At 47.7% G+C, this 27,056-nt stretch overlaps 1 protein-coding gene across 1 annotated transcript; it reads left to right on the forward strand.

The window, feature by feature from the left end:
* Nucleotides 1-26,382, forward strand: LOC119354812 (serine/threonine-protein kinase svkA-like). Its single transcript, XM_037621555.1, has 20 exons — nt 1-299; nt 1,446-1,502; nt 1,983-2,010; nt 2,124-2,246; nt 2,406-2,517; nt 3,536-3,573; nt 3,681-3,734; nt 22,938-23,006; nt 23,077-23,193; nt 23,305-23,373; nt 23,846-23,925; nt 24,034-24,165; nt 24,237-24,510; nt 24,591-24,683; nt 24,788-24,952; nt 25,036-25,160; nt 25,247-25,367; nt 25,617-25,741; nt 25,818-25,979; nt 26,070-26,382. Exons 1-20 carry the CDS (start codon nt 205-207, stop codon nt 26,107-26,109), a joined length of 2,079 nt encoding a protein of 692 aa, XP_037477452.1. The 5' UTR covers nt 1-204; the 3' UTR covers nt 26,110-26,382.
* The last annotated feature ends 674 nt before the right edge of the window (nt 26,383-27,056 follow it).

Here is a 27,056-nt window from a genome sequence, read left to right on the forward strand (position 1 = left end):
ACAAACCAAACACCTGCACCAAATCTCGCGACATGTAAAAATGGGCCAAACCAGAAGCAGCCAGCCGCCGACGAGGGAGTAGCGCGACGCGAGCACGCCCACGAATCCTGACCCTAGCCCCGAAGGAGGAAAAGGAGGACGAATCCGGTCGTCTCCTCTTCCCTCCAAAACCCTAGCCGCGGCGGAAGCGAGATCTCAGGGACGATGTCGGACTCGGCGTCGATGGCGGCCGCCACAGAGGCGCGTTTCAGCAACCGCGACCTCATCGGCCGTGGCTCCTTCGGCGACGTCTACAGAGGGTTCGTTTGTTGACCTGCCCTCCCCCCTCCATCGTCGCGAACAAAGTTTATTTAATTCTCTTCTTCCTCCCTTGTACGCGGATTTTAGCTGATGTTCCTCGGTGGCGGCTAGTGTAGCCTTTCGTTTCGCTTTTGATCGAGCAGCATTGGGGATTAGAGTGTCAACAGGGTACGTCTCATGGCGAATTGGGACATTAGGCGGCATGATTGAGGCACTTAAGTAGCCAATCTAGTGCTGCTCGTGGCGTTTTTCACTGATTTATTCCTGTTAGTAAGGTGGCATTGGTGATTTGATCAGGATCTACGTCGATAGGGTTCTATTTTAATGCAGGGTAAGGGATTTACGGGAACAAGCAGTGCTAATTCGGTCAATTTAGTGCCTATCAGGCTATTAGAGATAGGCCACAAATTTGTGCTAATTTGGTTTTAGATAGCAGGGCTTCACTCTGTGTGAGAATTTGTCCCTATTATGAGTATCATTGCCAGTTCCTGCTAAATTATATAAAGCTGGATTTGTCCTCTATTCGACTACTGTAGTGCAAGCAACAAAATAAACCAAATGTTATGCGATGCTATTCTTATTTTCACTATGCTCCTGATCATTAAGCTAGTTAATTTGTGATTGCTCAACCAAATACGAACCAATGGTTCACAAGTGTTGTTTTCAAACACGTTATGTTTATTTTCAGTAGATGTCAAATTTACATGTATTGTCCTGAAATGATTAGTACATAGATGCCAGCATGTTATCTCAACAGAGGATGAAATAACTTGAATGATAAGTTGTTATTCGCTTTTCAATAGAATTTGTTATGCTGTCTAGTGCCAGTATGTTTAATGGTTATTTTGTTGTGTACCTGTGTCATGCCTTCCACAAATTATACACATAGAGGCCAGCATGTTTAATGGTTATTTTGTTGTGTACCTGTGTCATGCCCTCCACAAATTATACACATAGAGGTCAGCATGGTATTTACATAGAGGATGAGATATATATATGCACTAATTTCTGGATCCACTTTGTAAGCTATTGGATATTTTCTGGGCCATATGTAGTCCATGACTTGTATTTCTTATCCTTTTCTTCTGTTTTGTTGGGATGATACATTTAATGCTTATCGAATATTTACCTGTGTTCATTCATAGGTTTGACAAGGAACTCAGCAAGGAGGTTGCAATAAAAGTTATTGATCTGGAAGAAGCGTGAGTCTCTAGCGTAAATTTCACTTTGACTCTCTGTATCTAAAGCAGCATATTATATTTAATAGGTTTACACTATAAAATGTAAGTGCACCTGTTGTTAATTGCATTATTTGCTGCTATTTAAACCATGGTTTCATTTACTTTGGGATGTGAAAAAGATGTAGTGTACTAATACTAATATATTTCACAACCTTTATTCTACACAATGCATTTAAATAGGAAACATAAAAAATTGCATCCTTGTTGCAGTGAGTTCAGCCTGGTTGCATTACATTTCCTCTGATTAGTGTTCTAAACCTAGCGTAGAACTATATCATGTCATCACATCATTTTTTTGTAAAACAACTTTTTTTATCATGAAAACATGTTTGTTTATGTACTGTAGGAAAATGTAAACCGAAGATAACCTTATTTCATATTGGTAACTGAATTCAAGGATTTTATCTAACTTCTAATGTACTTTTAACCTATTCTATGCAGCGAGGATGATATCGAAGATATCCAAAAGGTTTTACTTCCACCTTATGCACTATGCTGAGTATTAGGTTATCATGGCGTATCAACTTACTATGCAATTAAGACAGAAAAAGCTTTTCTAAAAGGATTTGTTTCATGTTGCAGGAGATATCTGTTTTGTCACAATGTCGGTGTCCATATATAACTGACTATTATGGCTCTTATCTTCATCAAACCAAACTGTGGATAGTAATGGAGTACATGGCTGGTGGTTCTGTTGCTGACCTAGTATGTCCTGTATATTCTATATCTTGATGGACACAACACAATACTTGACACCATGTAGATAGTAGATCAAGTGTATTTGATGAATATTCCAGTTCATAGTCAGCGCAAACTACTTGGTTCAAATTGTGATGTTCCTGCGACTTCTATTTCCACATGTAGCTTCAAGCTGGCCCTCCTCTGGATGAAATATCTATTGCATGCATTCTAAGGGACTTGTTACATGCAGTTGAATATCTGCATTCTGAAGGAAAGATTCACCGTGACATTAAAGGTCTTTATTACTCCTCTTGACTCCTTTCTTTCTTATTATCTGCATTTGCCTTGCAAACATTCAATACTGTTTTGAGAAAATACCAATCGGATAACCCCTAGAACTCCCAAGCAGCATCAATCTTCTGAGGATGCAAAATGGAAGTGATCCTACCATTAAGCTGTGTTTGCTTCAGATGTTTTGTGGGTAATTTGTCTGTCCAGATTGATCCCCTTGCCGCTTAGTGTGTTAGGTCTCTCTTTCTAGTTGGTATTCTTTCCTGCCTTGGCTGCTGCGGCTGTTATGACCACTGTAGTCAGACTTAGCACAACTCTGTTAAACACAACAAAGAACCCCATGGAATCAAATATCTGATCACCCCAGCATTCTCTTGCGATCCTTACTCGGTTACCCTTGAAGCACATTGAACCTGGCCTGCATTACCGTGTTCTCCTTTGTCTAATGGGCAAGCAACCAATCATATTTTTTTACCGTATCAAAGGTTACACGCACGGACATGACCTTTCAAATAGATGCCTTTCTGCAATGGAGAAACCGTTTCTACAACTGTATTGTCTCTCTCATGTAATCTTGCACATAAATGCTAGTGTTACACATGCATGAAAAGGAAAGGGAAAGGCAGGAATGGAATTAAGGATTATAGATAGCCATGTATATTCCAACTAAAAAATAAGATAGCCATGTATATGTATGTGTGGCACAAAGATTCCTTTGCGATAAGTTTGTATGCAAGCCTTTTCGTTCCCTTGTTTTGCTAATGTGAGAGCAAATGAAGGTTTTGGTTGGTTGTTCGTAAGGATTCAATGCTCCGGTGATGCATGTTAGCTAAAGGATGACGCAAATTAATATGCAGCAGTCAGTTTTAGATTAAATAAGGACAAGCTATTGTGCAAGCATTAAGGACTTATTAATATGGGGATGTGTTCTTCAGTGCATTGCATATTTTTTTATATACCTCGTTATTTACTTCCAAGTATAATTCAAATCATAACAGACAACACCATGTCATGTTTTACAGCGGCAAATATCCTCCTGACTGAAAGCGGAGATGTGAAGGTATCACTTCTGTAGAGCATGCAGATGATTCTGTTTTTTGTACGGTTATTACTGCATAACATATAATATGTATTCCTAAAGTTAATACGTGTATTTATGTTCCTTAGGTTGCAGACTTCGGTGTCTCTGCACAGCTGACTAAAACAATGTCTAGGAGGAAGGTAACGTCTAAACTTCTAACCATGTGCATCAGGAACCTACTTACTCTTCTCAGCTGTAGCTTTAATTGACTGGGCTGTATATATAATGGTTATACTAATAAGGGAAGCTTTGAAAAAGAATTAGGCCTCCTTTGGTTTGTAGGAATCTTATAGGATTTCTATAGGATAGGATTTACATAGGAAAATTTCCTTTGAATCCCTTTGGTTTGTAGGAATGGATTTCCTATTCCTATGTAGGATAGGAATGAACCCTTCACATTTTGGAGGAAAAAAAACATTAGCTGAGACTCAATGGAAAAATTCCTATCCTATGCATCAAATGACATCTCTTTCTCTATAGGAATTGAGATACATGTCATCTCACTTCCTATGATTTTTCTATTCCTATAACATTTCTATCCCGTGAACCAAAGGAGGCCTTAGATTTAGTGTCGTTTGGTATTTACTGTAGCTGCACTCACCTAAATAATTGTTATTTTACACGTGTAAACTGGCAGTTCCTATCGCTGACAAATTTTGCTGTGTTTTATATCCTATGCTCTGAATTATTCAGAAGCTTTAATCCATTCCAGCTTGAGTGAATGCTGCATATAAATGAAAGAATTCCTTATTTAACACTTCTAAATTTGGTTGCCCTATTTGACACTGTCAAAATATTTTCTCCCTATCTAACACCATCTTTAGATTTTGTTCCCAATATAACACTTCCGTCCATTTTTTAACCTAATGGTGTTAAATGACATGTGAAATGACAAGTTTATCCCTGGCACTAGAAGCACCTAAGTCAGATCAAGTTAACTGGCATTTGCTTTCACCCGGCCGACAAATCCCTCGTACTCGGGAACACTGAGCGGCACAGGAGACGGGTGGCCGCGTCGCTCCGGAGCACCAACCGATGTAGACCTTCCTTGCCGGCACGCCACACGAGCATATGCTGTGGTGGAGTGTCGGTTTAGGATGCTAGATCGATTCACCCAAATGCAGCGCACCTACGTGCAAAGCTAGCTCACAAACACACAAGTAGCTCGATTGATTTTCCCTAGAAACAAGCTAGCTCACAAACACACAAGCAACTCGATTGATTTCTCCCTAGAAGCAGAACGAGCACGTACGACGTACGTACTTGCTTGATGTACTTGTTCGTAGTCTAACCTTTTGGCTTATTTTGAAGCCCACCCTCAAATAAGACACCTGAATAAAGAAAAGGAGCGAAAAGATGTTTGAGGGCATAATTGTCATTTCCCGTGCCATTTAACACCGTTTGCACAAAAAATGGAAGGAAGTGTTATATTGGGATCAAAATTTAAAGTTTGTGTTAGATAAGGAAGAAATATTTTCTCAGTGTCAAATAGGGAAAGAAAATGTAGGACGATGTTACATAAGGAATTCTCTCCATATAATTTGCCACCTCTTTTCTTTTTTTGATGTTATGTCTTTTAGTGCAAAATATAGCTTCTCCCCATTGTACTGAATAGACTTCTGTTGACATCATAGTAGCTTGTCCTTCACTGAGTGCATGTGGGCTGTTTTTAGTTGCGGAAGGCAATTTATTCAGGGTTCTAAAATTGGATACAAATAGGCTAGCTGGCTGTTCACGAGGAACTAACTAACAATGGCTAATTTTCAGTGGAACTTGGTAAAGAAATGTTATATATGTGTCATTTTCCCTTTAAAAAATGTTTGAATTTTGTATGACTTGATTGAATCAGTATTCATATTCATAAACTAGTTTGTTATGGAGCAAATTGCCTAAGTAGATGGTTTCCAAACCCCAAAACAAACTTCATTGGGGTAAGAAACCTTGCTTTTTGCTGAGGGTATGCTGTACTCCATTATATTGCTTGTTGTGTTGCTCTTCATTTTCATTTGCAATCATAATTGCTTGTTACTCCCTCCGTTCCTAAATATAAGATGTTTTAGATATTCTCTATTTTCTCAGATTCGTATGCATCTAGATGCGTTTTAGTGTGTATATTCACTAATTTTAATCCGTATGTAGTCCATATTGCAATATCTAAACCATCTTATAATTAGAAACGGAGGGAGTACTTTGGAATTCAAGTGGAAGAATGTTGGCACATACTCTTGTAAGTTGTAACATTTGGTTAGGGCCAAAGCGGATGATTGGATTTAGCACCAACCGATCTGGGCAGCATGGAGAAAGCAACATTGGTTATTATTGTGCATCTTGTTGTCATGGGTTTTGCTGATAAGAGAGGCAGAATGTAGGGAAGAAAGGGGAGCACGAGTTGTCAAAAAAAGAAAAGGAATGGGAAGGTGTGGATCGTTCATGGAAAGAGCACTAGTTATGCTTTCCATATGTGCAACCTGTCATGCCCCGATCTCTGGATCGCGAGCGACCAGGAGTAGGCAGGAAGAGAGGGTAGTTGGGGTGAGAGACTTGGAGAGGAAGGTGACGAGAGAACAGGGATGAGAATTCAGATCACTTCAGTGCATAATTCTCACGTTACAACATAGAACACGTTACAACATAGAACGCTTAAATATCTGCAAAACGCACACAGACACATGCCAGCTGGCCTAGACCATGCATGCAACAACCCCGCCTAAGGGCACAACCACTAGTCACACTGCAGTGGTGTGCGATGCAAGTGTGACATTCTCCCCTCCTTCAAATTGACCCCTTCTTCAGTGTGCTCCTCGGACCAAATTGTTACCGTAGGGTAGCGCGGTGAAGAACCTCATAGTCCTCCTAGGTCACTGTGTCTGGTGGACTAGCCCACTGGATCTTGAGCAGCGTTGCACCATGCACCTGTCGAGAATGGCAGTTGGGACCGCATCGACGATCGTCTGGTCGACAGCTTGGGTGATGAGGAACAATAGATGAGGAACATGAAAATATAATCATATGTCAAATCTGTTTGGCTACTTCTAGATACTTCTGTTGCGGTCTAGTATTTCTTTTCTTTTCTTTATCCTACCTACTGTTTTCTAGAGTCTTCTAGTTGTGAGTAGCTATGAGTAGAATGGTGAACCTTAAATAATGTTTCTAGAGTATTCCAACTATAAGTAGAAGTACGTGAAGGCTTCCCAAAGCCCTATAAATAGAGGTCCTCACCTCTACTTTGTACCGAGACTATGTACCCTACCTATAATAGAACTTGTTGTTCTTATCTAAGATCTTGGAGTAGATCTTGTGCCCTAGGAGTTCTGGACTGAACTCTTGCTGCCCTATCCGCCTACATTCGCCTCTAGAGCGATATCTAGCGCAGCACGTTGAATCTGTTCCTTCAACACTTGCGCTGTACACATTGTAGCGGCAAGGTGGAGTTGCTCCTCCACAACCTTTGTGCTGCTTCAGGTGGTATCAGAGCCTCGTTGACCCATAGTCGTTCTTGCTGCCCTCTTCGAGAGCAAGTTGCAGCAAGCAATGGAGCAATTGGAGAAGAGGATGGATGCTGCTGAACAACAAATCAAAGAGCTGCGTGAAGATCTTAATAGGAGATTTGACCAGCTGGTTGAGATGATAAGAAAGGGTGTTCCCCCTGCTACCAATGAAGGAGATTCATCTAAAGAAGAGGAAGATGTTCATCAAGGAAGGAGAGGTAATCTTGGAGCAAGACCGCCACAACAACATGTTCAACGTGCTTCAAGAAGGCCAATTTATGTTGAAGCTTCTGAAGGTGAAGAATATGATGATGCCCTTGAAGAACCAAAACTCTATGCATATCGGAGAGCGCCCAACCCTACATATGCAAGAGATACATACAAGGTGAAAGCTGAGATCCCAAGTTTTAACGGAAATGTTGACATTGAAGGGTGCCTGGATTGGTTATATGAAGTGGAGACTTTTTTTGAGGTCATGGAGGTTTCGGAAGATCCTAGAGTTCCTTTGGTCGTATACAAGCTGAAAGGAGGAGCCGGTGCATGGTGGCATCGCGTTCAAGAGGAGCGCAGGCTGAGAGGAGAACCTCGTGTTAGAACTTGGCGACAAATGAAAGGCCTCTTGAAAGGGAGATTTTTGCCCGCTGATTATGACCAGATCCTATTTATCCAATTTCAAAATTGTGCTCAAGGAAATAGGACTGTTTCAGATTACACGGAGGAGTTTCTAAGGCTACAAGTGAGGTGCAACCTTGCTGAAACTGAAGAGCAACAAGTTGCAAGGTACATCAATGGTCTCAATGATGCTATTCAAGATCGATTGATGATGCAACAAATCTGGTCCGTTGATCAAGCACAAGCTCTAGCCTTAAAGGCCGAGAGGTTTGTGAGGATGAAAAAGACAACTAAGGCTCCATATCCTCCATATCCTCATACCGAAGGCTCATCTAGGAGCCAACCTAATAGAGTGGAAGAAAAGACCACTCCACCAAAGACAAAACAGCCCATCCCGAAACAAACTAGAGGCAAGGGTAAGGCAAATGAAGGCCCAAAGTGCTATAAATGTGGTAAAGAGGGACACATATCCAGCAGTTGCCCACTAAGGAAATTTGTTAACACGACTATCCATGATGGTGAAAGCAATGAGGAACAATACGAATCTGAAGATGTAGACGGACAAGAGGTTTGTCAAGAAGAAGGTGAAGAGGTGGTATGTGTGATCCAGCGTCTCCTATGTTCCACACCACAACTCGATGACACACAACGGAAGAAAATATTTGAGAGCAAATGCACGGTGAATGGCAAGGTATGCAAACTAGTGATAGTTGCGGCTGCGAGAATCTTATCTCCCAGAAGTTGGTGGACCATTTAAAGCTTGAAACCCATGATCATCCAAATCCCTACACTATTGGATGGATCAAGAAAGGAGTGAATATGAGGATCACCAAACAATGCAACCTGCCACTTCCTTTGGGTAAGCATTATCGCCCAAATGTGTTGTGTGATGTGGTTGACATGGATGCCAACCATGTTCTTCTTGGGAGGCCTTGGCAATTTGATGTGGATACTACACACAAGGGCAAGGAAAATTCTTACTCTTTTCATTTGGAACAAGAGAAAGATCATTATCTTACCAAACAAAACCGAAGGTAATACCTCTAAGGAGGAGGGGAAAACTATGTTAACTATCTCCCATACCTCTCATGAGTTTATGGAAGACTTGAAGGAGGCAGATTTGTGTGCTGCAATTGTTGTAAAGGGAGAAGAGCATCTGACTGTTGAAATTCCAGCAAAAGTATGTGGTTTATTGGCAGAATTTCAGAACATACTTGGGGAGCCACATGGCTTGCCACCGATGAGAGGAATTCAACATAGAATTGACTTAATTCCGGGAGCAAGTCTTCCTAATCTTTCACACTATCGAATGAGCCCAAAGGAGCATGATATATTGAAGGAGAAGGTGGAGGAATTGTTGCAAAAGGGGCACATTCGAGAAAGTATTAGCCCATGTGCTGTACCAGCCCTACTCGCGCCAAAGAAAGATGGATCTTGGCGCATGTGTACGGACAGTAGAGCCGTTAACACGATCACCGTAAGGTATAGATTCCCTATTCCCCGTCTGGATGATATGTTGGATCAGCTTAGTGGAGCAAGAGTGTTCACAAAGCTAGATTTAAGAAGTGGATATCATCAAATCCGTATAAGACCCGGGGATGAATGGAAAACCACCTTCAAGACAAAGGAAGGGTTGTTTGAATGGCTAGTCATGCCATTTGGACTCTGAAATGCACCGAGTACCTTTATGCACTTAATGAATCAAGTCCTTCGGCCCTTCTTATCCCACTTTGTTGTGGTCTATTTCGATGACATCTTAGCAAGGATGAGGATGAACACTTTGATCACTTTTGAAAGGTGCTAGATGTACTAAGGGAAAATGAGCTCTACGTCAACTTGAAGAAATGTGTTTTCCTGCAAACACAACTTCTTTTCGTAGGATTCGTCATAACATGTGACGACATTCGTGTTGATGATTCTAAGGTTGAAGCCATCCGAGAATGGCCAACTCCTAAGACCATTTCTGAGGTAAGAAGCTTTCATGGCCTTGCAACTTTCTATAGGCGATTTGTGAAGAATTTCAGCACTATCATGGCACCTATTACCGAGTGTTTGAAGAAAGGAAAGTTCCAATGGACAGAAGCAGCTGAAGCTAGTTTCAATGAGATTAAACAAAAACTTTCACAAGCTCCTGTCTTGGTGCTACCTGATTTCAACAAGACTTTTGAGTTGGAGTGTGATGCAAGTGGAGTAGGCATTGGAGCTGTCCTATCTCAAGAAAGGAAGCCCATTGCTTTCTTTAGTGAGAAGTTAAGTGAAGCTAGACAGAAATGGAGTACCTATCAACAAGAATTATATGCTGTTTTCAGAGCGTTGAAAACTTGGGAAGTCTATTTGCTGCCTAAAGAGTTCATTGTTTATAGCGACCATCAATCCTTGAAGCATTTTAGAAATCAAAAGCATGTTGACCGCATGCTAGCAAGATGGGCAGCATATCTGGAGAGGTTTAACTATCTCATCGTGCATAAATCTGGAATAACTAACAGGGCGGCCGATGCTTTGAGTCATCGTGCATGCCTCTTGACTTCTTTTGAAGCTGAACTTTCGTGCATGGATCAAATAAAGGAGTTGTATGAGGGTGACGAAGACTTTGGCCATGTTTGGGTAAAGCACGCAAGGGGCCAACCATTAGGTGATGACTATTTGATGCAAGATGGATATCTCTTCAAAAAATTGTTTGTGCATTCCAAGAAGTTCTCTACGTGACAAGCTGGTTAGAGAGCTCCATTCATGATCTTAGTGGCCATGTTGGACGGGACAAGACTGTCGCTAGCCTGGAAGCTCGCTACTTTTGGCCACAACTAAAGAGAGATGCTGGAAAGTTTGTTCAGTGATGCCCTATATGTCAAACCTACAAAGGCCAAGTCCAGAACACAGGGTTATACATGCCTTTGCCTGTTCCTGTCGCTCCATGGGAGGACATCTCTATGGACTTCGTCTTGGGCTTGCCAAGAACAAGACGAGGGAGTGATGCTGTGTTTGTGGTCGTGGACAGATTCTCTAAGATGGCTCATTTCATTCCATGCCGCAAGACAACGGATGATCATCATGTGACAAACCTATTCTTTCGAGAAGTGGTCAGACTTCATGGAGTTTCAAGGTCCACCGTCTCAGATCGTGATAGCAAGTTTCTTGCTGCATTTTGGCTCACTTTGTGGAAGCAATTCAACACTGAATTGAAATTTTCTAGCACTTCTCATCCACAAACAGATGGACAAACGGAAGTGGTGAACAAGTTTTTGGGTAATCTGATCCATTGCATTTGTGGAGAAAGAAAGGGGCAATGGGATTTGGCTTTATCTCTTGCAGAGTTCTTCTACAATAACTCCAAGCATAGATCCACAGGAAGGAGCCCTTTTTCCATTGTCTACACTAAAGTTCCAACATATGTGGTGGACCTGGTGAAGCTACCATCAAGGGGAAACTCAAAATCAGCATTGACCTTTGCTGATAATTACACCGAGTTATTTGAAGAGATTCGCGGTTCTTTGGAAGCACAAAATCAGAAATATAAACAACTTGCTGATTGCAAAAGGAGGCCAAAATCATTCCAAGTGGGTGATAAGGTGATGGTCTACCTCCGAAAAGAGAGGCTGCCTTTAGGTGTTAAAGGGAAACTTAGGTAGCGAAGGTATGGACCCTTCTCTATCGTGAGGAAGATAAATGATAATGCTTATGTGATAGATCTTCCAAGCGATATGGGTATCTCCAAGACTTTCAATGTTGCGGACTTGACTCTCTACCATCCAGAAGAAGCGCTCTATGAAGATAACTCGAGGGCGAGTTCCAAACAACCAGGGGAGATTGATGAGGAACATGAAAATATAATCACATGTCAAATCTGTTTGGCTACTTCTAGATACTTCTGTTGTGGTCTAGTATTTCTTTTCTTTTCTTTATCCTACCTACTGTTTTCTAGAGTCTTCTAGTTGTGAGTAGCTATGAGTAGAATGGTGAACCTTAAATAATGTTTCTAGAGTATTCCAGCTATAAGTAGAAGTACGTGAAGGCTTCCCAAAGCCCTATAAATAGAGGTCCTCACCTCTACTTTGTACCGAGACTATGTACCCCTACCTATAATAGAACTTGTTCTTATCTAAGATCTTGGAGTAGATCTTGTGCCCTAGGAGTTCTGGATTGAACTCTTGCTGCCCTATCCGCCTACATTTGCCTCTAGAGCGATATCTAGCGCAGCATGTTGAATCTGTTCCTTCAACACTTGTGTTGTACACATTGTAGCGGCAAGGTGGAGTTGCTCCTCCACAACCTTTGTGCTGCTTCATCGGGGCAGCTCTCCAAACACCGACGTGTAGTTTGGTGTGAAGGGCTTGAGCTGTGACATGTGAAACACCGTGTGGACGCAACTGTCCGGTGGGAGCTCGAGCTTATAAGCAAGGTTGCCAATCTTGTCGATGATGGTGAAAGGGCCAAAGAATTTGTACGCCAGCTTAGCGCATGGCCGGCTCGCCATTGATTTCTAAACCTGAGGCTGGAGCTTTGGGAGAACTTGTTCACCCACCTGCAAGGCACGCTTGGTCGGGTTGCGATGAGCATACTTCTTGAAGCGCTTCTGGGCTCGCTCCAGTTGGGCACGGAGCCGGTGTAATGTGCGCTGCCAAGTCCCACTCCCACTCCTCGACTTCTGGCATGGTTGGTGGTGACTCGGGTTAGAGGTGCATGCTCCCTAGGTTTGCTTCCACTCCATAGAGGGTCTTGAATGGTGAACAACGGAGTGACCCCAAAGAGCTATACCAGAATTCCGTGGACAACAGCCACCTGCACCATTGCCAAGGTGTGTCGTGGACAGCGAGCTCGCGCAAGAGAACATTAGTGAACACCTTGTCGCCGTCAGAGACAATGATGCCAGGACGCCGTGGAGCTTGACGATGTTGTCCAAGAATGCCCGCGTGACTTGAGTGGCGATGAAGGGGTGGAATAGAGGGATAAACTGCGTGAATTTGGTGAAGCGTTCGACCACCACCATGATGGCATCATAGCCCTCTGACTTTCAATCCTTCAACGAAGTCCATCGCCAGATTTGCCATGGCGCGATAGGCACAGGAAGAGGCGCTAGTTTCCCGGCCGGTTTCTTGAGCTCGTGTTTCACTTGTTGACAGAATGTGCACTATCGCACATAGTTGTCGACGGCGGCCTTGAAACCATTCCACTCGAAGAGTTTCTTGGTATGGTGGTACGCGTCCGCTACGCCAGAGTGGCCGACCACCGCACTGTCGTGCATTAGACCGGTCAGTTTGGTGTGGAGTGCAGTGTTGGTGCCGATCTAGAGGAGCGCCCCTTGCGGCGAATGAGCCCGCGGTGGAGCTCAAACCCTTGGCGTTTGGGCTTTGTAGAGCCAATTGCTGGAAAAGGCCCCGCGCGTCTTTGCTGGTTTCATATGAATTGGCCACCTGCTGAACCCATGCTGGTTGGCACATGGACAACGTGTCAACATTGAGCCGATTGCCGACACTGGGAAGGGCGCCTGCCACGTCGTTGTCGATACCGCACTTATACTGGAAGCGAAATTGAAGTCCAACCAACTTGGACATCGCCTTTCACCGAACTTCTGTCTTCAGATGCTGTTCCCCCAGCTTACACAGACTTTTGTGCTCGATGACGGTCTTGAAGGGGCAATGCTGGAGGTAGGGCCGCCACTTGTCGATGGTCATCATGACGGCGAGGAACTCTTTCTCGTAGGCTGGAAGCTTTTGGTTACGAGTGTCAGAGGGCCTTGTTGAAGTAGGCGACGACGTGACCATCTTGGACGAGGACGGCGCCAATATCTATGTCGCAGAGCGAGAACCTTCGTGGTCACCATCGCCTTGAGCATGTTGAAGGCGAGCTGCACTGGATCCGTCCATGCGAAGCCTTTCTTGGTCAGTTATTGTGTCAGCGGCTTGGCGATGATCCCATAGCTTGGCACAAACTTATGGTAGTATCCAGTAAGTCCAAGGAATCCACAGAGCTCCGTGGCATTCGTTGGTGTTGGTCAGCGCGCCATGGCCTTGGTCTTGTCGCTGTATGTGGTGACGCCTTCCCGAGAAATGGCATGACTGAGGTAGTCAATGCGATCCCCCATGAATGAGCACTTGGACATCTTGGCGTAAAGCTTGTGCGTGTGCAACAGGTCGAGCACCGTGTGCAAGTGCAGTTCATGCACCTGGAAGTGGCACTGTAAACTAAAATGTCATCAAGGAAGACGATTACGAACTTATGAATGTAGTCTGCGAAGATGGAGTTCATCAGGCATTGGAAGGTTGTCGGAGCATTTGTCAATCCGAATGGCATGACCAAAACACGACATGTCAGTGGTGAGTCTTGAAAGCGGTCTTCTCATTAGCTTCATTCATGCGAATTTGATTATATCCCGCATGGAGATCGTGCTTGGAGAAGCATGTAGTGCCGACCAGCTCATCCAACAACTCATCAAAGATCGGCCATAGAAATTTGTTTTTGGTCGTGTCGTCGTTGAGCCGGCGGTAGTCGAAGCAAAACCTCCATGTAGTGTCCTTCTTGACCAGCCGCACATGGTTTGCATAGGGGCTCATACTGTGGGTGATTATGCCTGAACGTAGCATCTCGCGAACGTGCCGTTTGATCTCGTCCTTTTGCAAGGGCTAGTATCGGTAAGGGTGGGTGCTCGCCGGTCGCCCCATCCATGAAAGTGACCGCATGGTCGTATTGCGGTTGCGGAGGCAGTCTCCCTGTGGCTTTGCAAACGCGTCTTCGAATTCGTTGATGAGGACGTGGATTGGCGCGGTGATGTCAATGTGTTGCGCCGTCTGTCGCATCCACCATAGCCAGCGCCCATACATCATTGCCCACGAGCAGTTTGCGGAACTCCTCGGGCTCCAGTGTGGACAATGTGCTTGCGGTCGATGGACGAACACCTTGGAGGGTCACGGACTCGCAGTTTGTGTAGATGGAGACGAACTTGTCTTGCCAGTGACTGTTCATTGGAGTAAACCGGGCTAACCCGGCTCCAGTGCGGACAATGTGCTTGCGGTCGATGGACGAACACCTTGGAGGGTTACGGACTCGCCGTTTGTAGACGAAGGAGACAAACTTGTCTTGCAAGTGACAGTTCATTGGAGTAAACTAGGCCAACCAGACCATGCCAAGAATGTCGTCGTACGCGCCGGTGTCCAACTCGCGCATTGGCGTCGTGAATGTGTGCCCTTGCATCCACCATTTGAGCTCGGGAACAATGTGTTAGACCTTTCAGCCTGAGCATTGATAGTTGTGGATGACACTAGGAGAGTTGGGACAATTTTCGTTGGTTTATTTCTCACACAATGCCATACCAACCCGAGGGGTTGGGGATACATATTTATAGGCTGCTAGCCAGCCAAGGCATATGCTAAGATGCTGCCAAGATGCCAGTCTAAGATGCTAGTCTAAGATGCTAGTCTAAGATGCTAACTGACAGTCCTTGATGGTCAAGAACAGAACTCTATCCTAACAGCCAGTCCTTGATGGTCCAGGACTTTATCCTCCTAACTGCCACAAGGACCATGTGCTGCAGCCCCACAAGGACCCTAGTACACAGACTTATCCATCATTCTCCCCCTAAGTCTTGTACGTCGTCTTGTGGGAGAGTTGAATCATCCCAATCCTGGAGCAAAGTTCGAGGAACTTGACCCTCCCAAGGGGCTTGGTGAGCAGGTCTGCGAGCTGATCCTTGGTGTTGATGTAGCTCGCCTCGATGCTCCCTTCTTCCACACAGCTGCGGATGAAGTGATACCTCAGTCGGATGTGCTTGCTCCGTTCGTGGAACACGGGGTTCTTTGCCAGGGCCAGGGCGGACTTGCTGTCCACCAGGAGCTGCACCGTTCTGGTGTCTTGAACGAGAAGATCACCAAGCAGTCGAGCAAGCCAGAGCGCCTGAGTACAGGCGGTGGAGGCCGCTATGTACTCAGCCTCACAGCTGGACAGGGCCACCACCTGCTGCTTGACTGATTGCCAGCTCACGAGACACTTGCCGAGGAAGAGGAGGATCCCGCTCGTGCTCTTGCTGGTGTCGATGTCGCCGGCGTGGTCGCTGTCGCTGTACCCGACGAAGTGTGCCGCCCCAGGGCACCTAGGGTAATGGAGGCCGTGGTCGAGGGTCCCTGCTATGTAGCGGACGATCCTCTTCACTGCCTGCTGGTGTTCCGACGTTGGTCGCTCCATGAACCGACTGACATAGCCGACGGAGAATGCCAAATCCGGCCGTGTGTGAGTGAGGTAGCGAAGGCTCCCCACAAGGCGTCGGTACTGCGTAGCATCCACTTCCTCCGTCGTGCTGTCGCGACTTAGTTTCAGCCTCTCCTCCATCGGAGTGAGAGCTGGATGGCAGTCGGTGAGCCCAGCTAGCTCAACGATGCGCTTGGCGTAGGCGGACTGTCGAAGCGCGATCCCGGAGTGGTCCTGGTGCACCTCAATCCCTAGATAGAAGGAGAGGAGCCCCAGGTCACTCATCTGGAACGTGGCCTTCATGTCTTCCTTGAACGCCGCCACCTCTGCATCTTTGGTGCCGGTGATCACCAGGTCGTCAACGTAGACGCCCACCAGCAGGGCATTTCCTCCACTCCCCCGTCGGTAGACGGCAGCCTCATGCGGGCTCTGCTCGAAACCCATCTTCTTCAGCGTGGAGTCCAGCTTGGCGTTCCACGCCCTGGGTGCCTGCCGCAGGCCATAGAGAGCCTTGCGCAGGCGGAGCACCTTTCCCTCCTGGCCGGGAATCGTAAACCCGGTTGGCTGATGCACGTAGACTTCCTCCTTCAAGTCGCCATTGAGGAATGCCGACTTAACGTCCATGTGGTGGACACGCCAGCCCTCCTGGGCAGCCAGCGCAAGGAGAAGTCGCACGGACTCCATCCGTGCCACGGGAGCGAAAGCGTCGTCGAAGTCGACTCCTTCCTGCTGCAAGAAGCCTCGGGCCACCAAACGAGCCTTGTGCTTGATGATGGCGCCGGCTCCATCCCTCTTCAGCTTGAACACCCACTTAAGGGTGATTGCGCGGTGACCTCGAGGGAGATCAGCAAGCTCCCAGGTGCGGTTTTGCTCGACCGCATCCATCTCCAACTTCATCGCGGCGCGCCATGCCGCGTCTCTCTCGGCCTCTGCAAAGGACCGTCGTTCGCCGTCTTCACACACGAGCTGTAGCTGCGCCTCCAGGTCACGTGGCACCAGTCCTGGCACCGGCTGGTCGCCGAGCACATTATCCATCGTACGGTACCGCAGCGGTTCGCCTCCATACCATGCGTCGACCCGCTCCTCGTCGTGAGTGAGCGGGGAAGCGAACTTCATCGGGTTGTGCTCTGCGTGAGCTGGTGCTGATGAAGACGAGCCCGGAGTGGCGACCGCCGGGGCTGGAGTATGCGGCGTCGCCGGTTGTGGTGTCGTCGGTGTAGCAGGCGCCGGAGTCGATGTAGTTTTGGGGGCCGGGGTAGACGTGCCCGGTGAAGAGGAGCTGCTTGCTCCCCCAGCTTCCTTGAAGTGAGCGTACTCGACAATGAAGTCGTCATACGTCGGCGTCGAGCCGTCGTCCACCGCCTTGTCCCATTGCCACCCTCGCCCTTCGTTGAACACGACGTCTCGCGCTGTGCGCACACGTTGTGTCTTTGGGTCGAGGATGCGGTAGGCCTTTGAGCCCTCCGCGTAGCCGATGAAGACTCCCGGAGTGCTCCTGTCGTCGAGCTTGCCGATGTGGCCGAGCTCCTTGGCGAACGCAAGGCAGCCAAAGACCCGCAAATGAGAGACCGCCGGCTTCCGCCCATGCCAGGCCTCGTACGGAGTTCTGCCGTCGAGTGCCTTAGTAGGAGAGCGGTTGAGGATGTAGACGGCCGTTAGCACCGCCTCTCCCCAGAAGACAGCCGGCATCCCTCTCTGCTTGAGGAGAGCCCGAGCCATCCCCACAACCGTCTGGTTGCGCCGCTCGACGACGCTGTTTTGCTGCGGGCTGTACGACGCGGAGTAGTGGCGCTGGATGCCCTCATCGGCGCAGTACGACGCGAATTCAGCCGCCGTGAACTCGCCGCCGTTGTCAGTGCGCAACACGCGCAATTTGCGGCCGCTCTCCGCCTCCACACCAACCTGTGCGCGCCTGATGGCGTCCGCCGCTTCTCCCTTACTGCCGAGGATCATCACCCACATGTAGCGGGAGAGATCGTCGACGAGCAGCAGGAAGTAGCGTCGACCTCCTGGTGTGGCTGGCGTCACCGGGCCGCACAGGTCTCCGTGCACGAGCTCCAGCTTCTCCTTAGCCCGAAAACTCGCCTGTTGGGGAAAGGGGAGTCGTCTCTGCTTTGTCAGTACGCAGATGTCGCAGAACTGCTCCACATGGTCGAGGCATGGCAGGCCTCGCACCATCTCCTTGGCACTTAGACGCTTCAGGGCCTCAAAGTGAAGGTGCCCAAAGCGCTCATGCCACTGCCACGCCTCGTCGTCTCGACGGACAGCGAGACAGACCGGTTGTGCCACCTGCACATCAAGGACGTAGAGTCGATTTTCACCTCTGGGCACCTTGGCGAGAAGGCGACGCTGGCGATCCCAGATGCGTAGGACCCCATGCTCAATCAGCACGCGTGAGCCGTTCTCATCCAGCTGTCCCAAGCTGATGATGGAATTCCTTAGCGCGGGGATGTAGTAGACACTGGTGAGCAGCCGGTGCTCTCCCATCTTGGTGGTGAAGATGACGGAGCCGACGCCCTTTATCTCCACGGCGGAGGCATCCCCGAACTTGACGGAGCCTCGCGCATCGAAGTCGAGCTCGGCGAAGAATTCCCTTCGACCGGTCATGTGGTGGGTGGCGCCGGTGTCGAGGCACCACCCCGTAGCCTTGTCCTTCCCGGAGCCATCGCCGAGAAGAGCATGTGCTTTTGGCTCATCGAGGTGGATGAAAGCTTTTGCGACTGGAGTCGCCGAGGGTAGCTCAATGCTTGCATGCGCCATGAACAGAGCCGTCTCCTCCTCCTTCGCCTGTGCGACGTGAGCCTGGCCTTGTCGTGGTTGCCGACACTCATTGGCCCAATGGCCAAACCGGCCACAGTTGTGGCAACTGTTGTCTTGTGCCGGCCTGGGCTTGCCAGCGGCGACGTCCTTGGCGCCTCCGCGGGCGTCACCTTCGGCACGTCCTTGTGCCCTGCCCGGGGGGCCTCTTCGCGCCTTACGCTGCTTGCCACGCTTGCGGCCGCCCGTCGAGGAGGAAGGCTCCCCCTTCTTCTTGTCACCAAGGCTGGGATCCCACTGCTCCCGAGTTAGGAGCAGCTTCCCGCCGGTGGTGAGGGGCCCCGAGGGGGGCTGTGGCTCGTCGGTGTCGACGACCTTGAGTCGACCTATCGCCTCCTCGATCGTCATCGTGGAGAGGTCCAGCAACGACTCGATCGAGCGAGCCATCTGCTTGTACTTCTCGGGAATGCACCGAAAAAGCTTCTCGACAGCTCTCTCCTCGGTGTAGGTGGCATCGCCAAACTTCACCATCTTCTGCAGCAGAGTGTTGAGACGGAGAGCAAAGTCATCAACGTCCTCACCTGGCTTGAAGCCCAGGTTCTCCCACTCCTTACGAAGTGCCTGCAGGGTGGACTTGCGAGCACGGTCGCTGCCGATGCGTGCTGCGGCGATGGCGTCCCAAGCCTCCTTGGCAGTCCGCTTGTTGGAAAGCGAGAACTGCATCTCGGGCGGGACTGCGGCGATGAGGGCGTCCAGCGCCCGTCGATCCTCTAGGTGGTCGACGTTGCTGTCCTGGACTGCCTCCCACATGCGCCGCACCTGGAGCCTGACCTTCATGATCCCGGCCCACTCGACGTAGTTGGTTTTAGTGAGGGTAGGCCACCCAACACTGGAACCAACATCCCTGACCACAGTCCGGACCTCGTAGAGGCCGCGGTCCTGGTCGTTGCAGCCGCCGTCGCGGTGCGCGCCTCCACCTGGAGCGCGGGCGTGCTCAGCTGCCCACTGCGCCGTCCGCTCCTGCGCCACTTTGGTGCGATCTGCGTCGGCGCCGTCGTCCGCAGGCGCGGAGCTGCTGGAGCTGCCGGGGCTGCCGCGGAGTGCCTTGGCATCCGCCGTAGCCTCACGGGCTGCTTCTGCTGCTGCTGCTTCTACCTCCGCCCTGGCTGCTTCTACCTCCGCTCTGGCTGCTGCCAGCTCCGCTGCAGCCAGCCTCGACACTCTTGCCGCCGCAGCAGCCGCTGCTACAGCCGCTCGCTCACGCTCCTCTGCCACGGCGCGCTCGGCCTCTTGCTGGCGCCGCATGCTCGAGGTAGCCGTGTGCTGAGAGCGACCTGCAGACATGGCTCGCTGCAGGGGGGCTGTTGCGTGAAGAGGAGGCTGATGAAGACGAGCTGCTGCTCGACAGTCCGGAGGGAGGAAGGTAACCAGAGGCAGACGGAGCAGCTGCTGCTACCGACTTGGGCTGCTCACAGGAAATGCTCAGGGTGCAGGTTAACGAGGCTCTGATACCACTTGTTAGACCTTTCAGCCTGAGCATTGATAGTTGTGGATGACACTAGGAGAGTTGGGACAATTTTCGTTGGTTTATTTCTCACACAATGCCATACCAACCCGAGGGGTTGGGGATACATATTTATAGGCTGCTAGCCAGCCAAGGCATATGCTAAGATGCTGCCAAGATGCCAGTCTAAGATGCTAGTCTAAGATGCTAACTGACAGTCCTTGATGGTCAAGAACAGAACTCTATCCTAACAGCCAGTCCTTGATGGTCCAGGACTTTATCCTCCTAACTGCCACAAGGACCATGTGCTGCAGCCCCACAAGGACCCTAGTACACAGACTTATCCATCACAATGCGGGAGCAGGTGAGGTGGTTGCCGCTAGCAGCGTGCACCTCCACTGGTGGCAGCGCCTTGGTGACGGCACCGACGTGCTCGACGAAGGCCGTGTTGACGAAGTTGTGCGTACTGCCCAAATCGAGCAACATCAACATGACTTGGTTGCCCACAAGTGCCCGCAGGTGAATCAGAACCGTCCAAAGCATGCGCTGACAACAAGCAACACTGGTGCGGTCGCGTCGACGACATGATCGTGGAGAAGGGCGAGAGCATGAATTGCCTTGTCGGAGAGGAGCTCTCCATGCTCGCCCACCTGGATGGTGAGCAACTGTGCTTGGTGATTGCACTGGTGCTCCCTGCAGTAGCAGTCCCCTCACTTGAAAACACAATCCGTTCACGTGCCGAAACTCGAGGAGCTGCTGCTTGCTGCTATAGTCGTCACTCTGCAGGTGAGGTGCCGCCGCGTGATGAAGGGGAACTGGTGGTGGTGGTGGAGGACTGTTGAAGTGTATGTGGATTGCCTAGCACTTTCCATCAGTTCGGACTTTTGGTTGCATTTGCTAGTGCATGAAGCTTAACATGGTATCAGAGCCCAAGGTCTTGAGTTCAAGTATTGGCTTTCGCAATTTATCCAAAAATTGCTGCTGGCCCCTTTGTGCACGTATAGGCCTTTTGAGCCATACCATTGACTTTCCACGTCACACGTGAGAGGGGGTTTGAAGTGTATGTGTGTTGTCTAGCCCTTTCCATCAGTTTAGACTTTTGGTTGCGTTGGCTAGTGCATGAAGCTTAACAGGCCGGCAGGTAGAGGTCGAGCGCGCGGTCGTTGTGCCCCCAGCTCCTCATTTATGTGTGCTAGGACTGACGCCTGCATGATGCTCGACGGTGGCGGAAGGCACATCGCAGCGCGGTGACGAAGAATTTGGGACTGAGCGATGAGTCTAGCGCGAGCAAGTGGTACATGTGGGCCTCGAATGGTGCCTTGTACTCGATGACGCTGCCGATCTGACGCAACTGGAGAAGTTTGTGCATCTCGAGTTTGAACTCGCCTGAGCCAAACTCCTCGGTGATCTGCGTGCCCTTTACGCCCAGTCATTCCGAAGAACACTTGCCCCCCCTCCCCCCGTGTCTTACCGCGCAGCACAAAATGCCTCCAATGTCATGCCTATGTGTGTTTGATGAAATGCATGAAGCTAGTGGGCTGCTTGCCCTTTGATGTATAGCGTCGCCGTTGTGACCCAGTTCTGTGATATGGCAGTGGTGCGCTGCCGTTGAATTGAGGGAACTCATGCTTGTGAGGCTTGGTGTGGTAGTCGTCGCGTCCGACACGATTAGGGGTGGCGCTTCCGGGATCTGCGAGTGCGCCGCCGTCCGAGTCGATGCGATGGCATGATTCGGCACTCCTGGTGTTTGCGGAATCAGAGGGGGCCGCTTGCCTCCAAGCCGGGCGAACGGGTCAGCCCGCGGTGCTGGTTATGAGCTTGTGGGGTGCGCGGCAAAGGCAGTGGTGGCAGCATGAGTACCGGAACCGAGCCATGTGGGGATGCCGACGCCTCCAGCGTCTTGCGCATCTCATCCACATCTGCTTGGGTAAGATCAATTTGCTTGGTGAAGCGCGGAGCTCGTGCTGACACCTGATACCTGATCGTTGAAGCTGACTTGCGCTGCTTGTCGCTGTTGATTTTCTGCTCATCGAAGTGAGTGATCAAGCCTTTGATGAGGGCCTTGAATTAGTTGGTGCTCTCCTCCATGGCCAACAGGATGTGACAGGTCTGCGCGGAGGGCTTGGTGTTCGCCGTCGTCGCACTCATACCAGATCCAACCCTGCTTGGGACTTTGGGTGGATCTCGCTGGAGCGAAATATACACCCTTAGCGGTGGATGTCATGGATCCGGAGAGAGGAACAAGCAACTGACGACGAAGATTTCTTTTGGGGAAAACGCAGGTGGCTCTGGATACTGATTTGTCACGCCCTGATCTCTGGATCGTGAGTGACCAGGAGTAGGCAGGAAGAAAGGGTAGTTGGGGTGAGAGACTTGGAGAGGAAGAAGGTGAGAAGAGAGAACGGGGATGAATTCAGATCTCACTTCAATGCATAATTCTCACGTTACAACACAGAACACTTAAGTATCTGTGAAACACGCACACACACACACACATGCCAGCTGGCCTAGGCCACACACGCAACCAAGAACCCTACCTAAGGGCCCAACCACTAGTCACACTGCAGTGGTGTGTGGTGCAGGTGTGACAACCACAAGTATGTTTGCACCAGCCGAGCATGCACTAAATGGAATTCCCCTTATCAGTTGTTGTGGGCCCGTGGTAGTGTTTTAGCTTAACAGTGAACTTGTTGTTTCCCTTTGTTGGAATTGTGTACAAGAAGCATAATTCGTTTTTTATTTCAGATAGATCAGCTAAGAATATGCCATAGTATGTTGCTAATGCCTAATGGCTTTGATTTGCCCAGACATTCGTCGGAACTCCCTTTTGGATGGCACCTGAGGTTATTCAAAATTCTGATGGGTACAATGAAAAGGTGCTTGCCAATTTGTTGAACCTTTTGCTTCATAATGAACTTTGTTACATAAGCTTTTGTCTCAATGCAGGCAGATATCTGGTCTTTAGGTATAACTGCTATAGAAATGGCAAAAGGTGAACCCCCGTTGGCAGATATTCACCCCATGAGAGTTCTTTTCATGATACCTCGTGAAAATCCTCCTCAGGTCACTGGAGTACTTTTAACAACTATTATCAAGTACTTCATTTCAGTTTATCAAAGCATCTGTTTTGCATTTTTTGCAAGAAAATAAGTATTATATTTTTTTAACATGCAGCTTGATGAGCATTTCTCTAAACCAATGAAAGAGTTTGTGTCACTATGTTTAAGGAAGAATCCAGCAGAGGTAAAATTCTTATAATGTACCAGGAAGCACTTCCTCTGCACTTGTTCAGTATAGAAGTTTCAGATTCAGAAAAAATTACCGTTTGTTATCACTTTGCTTTGTTCTTTTGAACATATGCAGTGTCACTCTTCTTTTTATAATTTCTTGTTGTCCGTCGTGACACTAGTTCTGTACTGGCCAAATTTGGGAGTCCCACTAGCTAGAAGGCTACAACTAACATTACGAGATGCCATGAAGGGTTCCAGTCCTGCCAGATGTAACCTTTAGTATAAATCTAGTACATAATTCTATCTAGAAGTATTTGACAATTTAGTAGTTGCTATGCTGAAATTTAGAATTTTCTTTTTTTGTGTAAGTCCCTGGGTCATCTTATTTGAGACTAAGGTAGTGTCATGTCTAAGCTGGAAAGAGTGCATTTTATAGTCTCTGTCGTTTTTGCTTAGTGCTGTTCATGTGTATTACTTTCTCACAGAGGCCTAGTGCTAAGGAACTTCTTAAGCACCGTTTCATAAAAAATGCCAGAAAAACTCCAAAGCTTCTGGAGAGAATAAGGTATGTGATGTTTTTCTTTACACTTTTTAGTGAAACAATGTTTGACTAATAATTCAAGTGTATCGATATCTCATTGTCTTTGTGTGCTTCTGTTGGTGTTATTGGCAGAGAGAGGCCAAAATTTACAGTAAAAGGTAGCATCGATGCCACGCAAAATGGTCAAACACATATCGAAGAAGATGATTATGGAGGTACTATTAAGGTTGATAGAAATACAAGACATGCAGCCTCTCCTTCCAGGTATGTTTGTCAAAATAGTTAATAAGCTTTGTTTTGTCTTCATGGGCTTGATTATTTTTGATCTACGGTAGTCAAGGAACAGTTAGGAAAGCTGCTGGCTGGGATTTTCCTGATAGATCGGAGGGCACGGGAACTGTTCGAGGTGGTTTGAGACCACCACAAATAACCTCCACCAAGGATGGTAGATTTGATATGCCTCAGAATCCAAGTACACTAAAACGTACAGTTGATCGAGAAAACCAATGGAGAACATCTGGGACTGGATCTGAAGAATCATCCTCAACAAACATGTCTAAGAAAGAAGCTCAAACTGATCATGGGAGGCTAGAAAGTTCTACAGAATACGTGAGATTTCCATCTACACGTGCAATCTGTAAACTCCTGATTAATGGTTAATTCTGATTTTAACCATGGCTTCTTGTCAGAATGACCAATCTGTAAGTGGGTCTGGAACTGTGGTGTTACGCTCTCCAAGAGCATCTCAGGTCTACCCAGCAGGTCCTAATCACAGTTCTAAGGTACATTGATATCAGTCTTGGGTTTTTAATATTTGCGATCCTACCTTACCCTGCACGCAAGATACTAAGATAAGCAGCAGCATCTGATTCATCATATTCATTAGCCTCCCAGCAGATTCTCCTCATACGAAGATATGTCTATCAGTGGGACAGTTGTTAGGAATCAAACTGAAGAAGCAGAAACACCACGATCTTCAAGGTCAAGGCTGGGGACTCTAGAAAAAACATCAAATGCTTCACTTGAGGATAGTGCTAATAACCTTGCGGAGGTAGCGGACATGAATGTTTTGTTGCCAAATGCTCGCTTGCTTGGTAGATGCATATTTATAATGCACTTGAGCAATATACGCAGGCAAAGGCTGCTCTACAAGCTGGGTTCAGAAAGGGAAATGCTCGAGAAAGACCAGCCACCAACAAACATGAAAAGGAATCACATGAACCTAGATTTTCTGGGGTAAACAGTCATGAGGTTCGAAGGTATTTCAAGTTTAGTTTAAGTGTTGTTTGACTTACACGTGTGCTGTTTATATCATTCCTTAAAGAAAGTATGTTCCTTGTCCTAGTGAGAATGTTGACTCGCAAAAAGGTCGCAAATCACGGCAGCCATCCGATGGGCAATCAGCTCCCCGAGCTTCTGCAGCTTCACCTGCACTCTCATCCTTGATAATTCCTTCTCTGAAAGAGGTAAACTATATTAGACGCGTTAACCTCGTGCCCTGTTATTGGAGTACATTGATTTTGCATTAGTGCCTCTTAACTCTCGTGAAGACCAGAGTGGGTTCAACTAAATGCTGATGGTCTTTATAGGAACCAAATTGAATGCTAGATAATCAAATTCCAGTAACGGTTTAGCTGTGCCATCACTGTGATATTCCAATATTGATCTTTGCATCCCTCCAGAAGTGTCTTCCAACTTTAGAACTTCTCTTGTAGGCTTCTGGTGACAAGTATGAAGGACCTGTTGTTCATGCAGTCCTCAGTTCTTTGATGGATCTAGAGCAAGAAATACCTGGATCCTGTGAGGTATTGGTTGGCAGAATTCTACAGCGGCTAGGGAGGTACGACCTTGACTCTCACCGTGTGTGCTTGCTCACTTTCATACTGTGTCCTCAGCTTACTGTGCCTCATGTGCAGCTCGAAGGATTCGTCGTTGCAAAGTCTAAATGAGACGGCAATATCGATTTTTACAAAGAAACCTGAGCCCCCCTCGGAAGCTGGAAGCAACAAGAAACAAGCTAGTACGCCACCATTGGCTGCTCCTACCGTAAGCCCTCTGGCGAGGTTCCTTCTTACCAGGTTAGTCTAGAGACATTACACTCTTTGCCCATCTTGATATTAATGCACCCAAAACAAAGGGAAGTGTAATAGCTGTTATCATTGGTGCAGGTGGCAAAACCAAGTTTCCCAAGACCTTAACTCCGTTTGATCGAAAATTCTTCCATGTTTTGATTCGGTGTATAATTAATTTTGAGTGTACATAACTCTTTAGAAGAAACCCCATTCTGCTAGATGTTCTCAGCGGCTTGTGCTGCCATCTGTTTGTTCTATTTGTTTTGTTTTACTAGAACAACATATTTGCTGCCCATTTTCTAATGTAACTGCTACCGCCATACGTGCATGACATCTGAGATGCACAAATAACATATCCAAATCTTGCTGGTTATACTTGGGAATATTTGTGAATGACTTGTTTTGGGACTGGTGACAAAATCTAACCATCCATTTGTCCTTGGATGTGACCATGTGTAGCCTGTACATCTATTGTTGTCAACGGTTTACCGAGTGCAGAGGCAAAACCACGCGGGGTTCAGGTTGTTGGGAAGTGGAAATCCAGAGCAATAGGGGCTCTTTGATTCACAGGATTTGTAAAATGTAGGAATAGGAAAAACATAGGAATAAGTGGCATGATATCTTCAATGCTACAGGATTAGTAGTCTTTTGATAGTGATAGTGCGCAGGAAATATGTTGGATGCTTCACATGAGGTTGGAGTGGATGGAAATTTCCCTATGAAAACTAGTACAAATGAATCCTATGAAAGAGTTCCTATGGATTGTAATCCTATGAATCAAACAAGCTACATAGGAAAAAAAAACTACAAATTGGAATGCTTCAAAATTCCTTTAGGAATTCTTTGAATCAATGAGGCCTATAAGCCTCTACTAGGGAGAGATTTTCCTATGCGTATGGAATCCCTCCTACTACCCCAGGTGCCCAAATGGCAACAAGGGGAGGGAAGGAAATCCCTCACAAGAGCAGGTTCGTGGATCTGCGCAAGGCCTTGTCCACCATTGATAAGCAAGAACGCTGGGGTGGAAGAGGGAGGTGACATGAGCTGACGGAGGGGAGATTCGGGAAAAGAGGAGGGTGACAA

The sequence above is a fragment of the Triticum dicoccoides genome, chromosome 2A (assembly GCF_002162155.2).
Source record: "Triticum dicoccoides isolate Atlit2015 ecotype Zavitan chromosome 2A, WEW_v2.0, whole genome shotgun sequence".
In the NCBI taxonomy this organism is placed as follows: Eukaryota; Viridiplantae; Streptophyta; class Magnoliopsida; order Poales; family Poaceae; genus Triticum; species Triticum dicoccoides.

Bases quoted from the DNA above. Each gene is read 5' to 3' on its own strand.
- LOC119354812 (XM_037621555.1), top strand. From the start codon at position 205: ATGTCGGACTCGGCGTCGATGGCGGCCGCCACAGAGGCGCGTTTCAGC. The intron at 2,518-3,535 runs GTCTTTATTACT...CATGTTTTACAG, and splicing joins GATTCACCGTGACATTAAAG to CGGCAAATATCCTCCTGACT. The intron at 23,926-24,033 runs GTATGTGATGTT...TGTTATTGGCAG, and splicing joins AAGCTTCTGGAGAGAATAAG to AGAGAGGCCAAAATTTACAG.